This window comes from Eublepharis macularius, chromosome 12 (genome assembly GCF_028583425.1).
Source record: "Eublepharis macularius isolate TG4126 chromosome 12, MPM_Emac_v1.0, whole genome shotgun sequence".
Classification (NCBI taxonomy): Eukaryota; Metazoa; Chordata; class Lepidosauria; order Squamata; family Eublepharidae; genus Eublepharis; species Eublepharis macularius.
The window spans coordinates 47,444,932-47,448,491 of record NC_072801.1 but is presented as its reverse complement, the minus strand read 5'-3'; the positions used below and the strand labels follow the sequence as shown (position 1 = coordinate 47,448,491).

General features: G+C 49.0%; 1 protein-coding gene across 1 annotated transcript; it reads left to right on the top strand.

Annotated features, from left to right (window-relative positions):
* The first annotated feature begins 546 nt into the window (after positions 1–546).
* LOC129340309 (brain-derived neurotrophic factor-like) lies at positions 547–1,161 on the top strand. The gene has a single exon (XM_054995028.1). It carries the CDS (start codon positions 547–549, stop codon positions 1,159–1,161), a length of 615 nt encoding a protein of 204 aa, XP_054851003.1.
* Positions 1,162–3,560: the final 2,399 nt, after the last annotated feature.

Genomic DNA, 3,560 nt, shown 5'->3' with positions numbered 1-3,560 from the left:
AATGCTGTCTCGCTTAGCACCGTTTACTGAGAGCAGCAACTGAAGATGGATGTGCTCTACTTCTGCACATTCTGGGTCTGCCCTAGTTGGCTGCTGCATAGCTAGAAATAAGATTGCTGCTGACAGAGGTTATTAGTATTCTAGTCTATCACAGGAGCACTTCCATAATTCTCCACACTGTGAAGGTTGACCATGAACTGACAACCACGACTGTTCTCTTGGATGGAACCACAGAGAAAGGAGATGATGGGGGATGGGAGTTAATGTGTCTCAAAAACTAGCCCACCAGATCGCATGTGCTCCATAAAGTGCTTTTCAGTTCTGCTTCAGCCTCTGGTATGCACATGTGAAAAACTGAAAGGCGGTTTCAAACATGCTTGTTTGTATTGTCTGCCATCGATTGTGGGCCTTACAGGAAGGTTGATTACAACCTCATTTCAACCTTCCTATGCTCTACAGTGCATGGATGATTTGGGCCTGATGGATCGCGCTTCCCCAGACTCAATTCTTTTTCTTCCCACATAGGTCTCCGCCGCACAGGGAGTGATGCTTATTCTGCTTCATGTCATGATCACCCCATTGCTCTGTGTCTCCCATGCCATGCCCCTTCCCAGCAACGGAACCCTCCCCAACACAACTGAGATCCCCTGGGCTGAGACTCCTCTCAAGGACTGGGACCTGATCTCTCCACGTGTTACCCTTTCAAGCCAGGAGCCTGCTGGCCCCCCTTTGCTGTTTCTCATGGAGGACTCTAGCACCCATCCAGGGCAGGCTGCTAACAGGACGCTGAAGTTGAAACGGTCGCTGGAGGGGGCCATACGGCGGGGGGAGATGTCGGTGTGTGACAGTGTCAATGTCTGGGTAACAGACAAGCGTACAGCTGTGGACATTCGTGGCAAAACCGTGACTGTGCTTTCGGAGGTCCAAACACTGACAGGACCCCTGAAGCAGTATTTCTTCGAGACCAAGTGTAATCCTGCAGGGGGCACAGTGAATGGCTGTCGTGGTGTGGACCGGCGCCACTGGATCTCAGAGTGCAAGGCTAAACAATCATATGTGAGGGCACTCACTATGGATTCTGACAAGATTGTGGCCTGGCGCTGGATCCGGATTGACACATCATGTGTCTGCACCCTGCTCACCCGCACTGGCCGGACGTAGGGAAGTACAGAGGGGAAAAAAGGGGTGTCATCCATGTTTTCTATCAGTTGATCCAAACATTGGCATCTTCCCTTGCACCACAGCAGAGGACAATGTTCCAATATGGATTTGTGTGATCCCAAAGCCCAACACTCCCTCTCACTGGCCAAGGGGACATGCACAGAGTTCTCACTGCCCATGAAGAAGGGGGGGGGTATGGTCCCTGCTGATTGACAGGCACATTGATCTCCTGCCTTTCCTTGTAGGTCTTACAACCATGGCTGGATTCCATAGTGTAGCCATGCCTGTAGTGTATGACCCAATGGCTGACTGGGAGAGATGACGATGTTGGGGAAGGGAATGCTCCACTTTGGTGGGAGGTGGCCTGGCAGATTTGGTGGACTGGATGGTGGAGGAAGAAATCTCCACTCCATTTGGGAGATGGCCACCAAGATAAACAGAGTTCTTAATGGGTGACTAATGATCAAAGGGGCGCATGTGGTTACCACATGAGGCCAACTCATTGCTGGCTTAGGGCTCTTGGTTTAGACCACCTTTTCCTGTAAACAGTTCCTTTTCAGCCTTGGGCTGCACAGTGCATCTCTCTGTGGGTACAGCCTGTTCCATCTATGATTTCCCAAACTTTGTGCCTCTTGGTAATGTTTTCCATTGCTACGTATCTACCAAGGTACCCCTGCGTGAGATCGAAAGTTCTTGGGCCTATTTTGAGTGGATGTGGCCATGCGTGCTAAGCTTCACAGTTGTCACATGCACCACTGCAACAGAGCGTGCCCCTACAGCACAGTTACTGTTTTCTTTTGGCTGTGGTTGGCTGGGGAAGTCCAGATGTCCAGTATTGGAACTATGGAACTCCTGATGACTTCCAAAGGAATCCCAGTGTTCTAGGAACCCTGTTTTGAAAACCACTGCTCAGCCAGAGTTACTTCTGGAATCCCCCCCCCCCGTGCTTTCTTCCCCTCTCTTCATATTTATTACCTCCCCTCCCTCCAGCTGTGTCTGACTCCGCACTGCCATTTTAATTGTTAACTTATTTGTGTACCTCACTCTTTGCAAGAAATAATTTCTCGGAAAAACATGAGGGGAAAGGTGGGCGTGGATTAAAAGAATGAGAAGCACGCCTGCGACTTCACACGCAGTGTCTTGAATGATGTACATGCTTTGGTGAGTGTGGAAGACGAGTGCCTTGGGAACAAAAATCATGCTGCCACAAGCTCGTTAACATTTCTCTGTCCCAACAAGCTGCATTCCCAACCCCTGGGGTGGGGGGGGGCGGAATATCACCACCATCCGATGGCTCTGTGGTAAACTCACCAAAGAAAGAGAGGGAAATGTCACACTTTTTGTAGTAAACTCACCAGAGAGAAAGAGAGAGAATTCTTCAACATTCCTTCCTTGCCTAGAATTCAAAAAAGCAGAAATGTCCATGACTGCCATCCAGTGGGGAGAAGTGGAATTGTAATGCCATTTCTTGAAGGGAGTTGCCTTTTTGGGGTGCTGCAACAGGCCAAACTAGATGACACACTGTTTATCCTCTCAAAGCCTGTACATGGGGAGGGAGGAGTATCCCTTGTCTGCAGAGCCTCTCAGTGGGTAGTTATTTGCATAACTTTGGAGCTGCAAGTAGAGTATTCCAAGCAGATGGCTGCTCCAAAATCATGCAAACATTGGGGTCATTTTTGGCTTAGGGAAAAGGCAGTGAGACTGAGATGCAAGCCAGTTCTCTTGGGAGAACTCAGACCCAACCCTTTCAAAATGCATTTTGTAGTTTGGCTGTAAGACTAGACAATTGGTTCTGTAAAGCAGCAAGAGAAAGTTACTGATACAATGCAAGACTTCTTTCTGTGTGGGAACTGGTAACCTTATTTATTTTTAAAGGGCTACAATCAGGTCCATGCGAGCCAGATCCCATCAGCTCTCAGAAGCTAAGCACGGTCAGCTCTGGTTAATACTTGGCTGAAAGACCACCAAAGAAGTCCAGGGGCCCTATGCAGAGGCATGCAATGACTAATCACTTTTGTTTGTCTCTTGCCTTGAAAATCCTAGGGGATCACCATAAGTTGGCTGTGACTTGATGGCACTTTACACACACACACACACACACAAAATCATTTCCCTTTAAATGGATATAGACAAGTTCTGGCCAAGGGTTGCCAGTTCCAGGTTGGGAAATTCCTGGAGATTTAGCCTGGAGATGGTGGGGTTTGGGGAGGAGAGGGAGCTCAGCTGGGTACAATGTAATACAATTCACCCTCCAACAGCTGTTTTCTTCAGGGGATCTAAACCCTGTGACCTGAAGATCAGTTGTAATTCTGAGGGATCTCCAGCCACCGCCTGGAGATTGGCAACCCTAGGCCTACATCCTGCCACTCTGCTCAGCAAAGTTTGACTCCTTCCTCGAA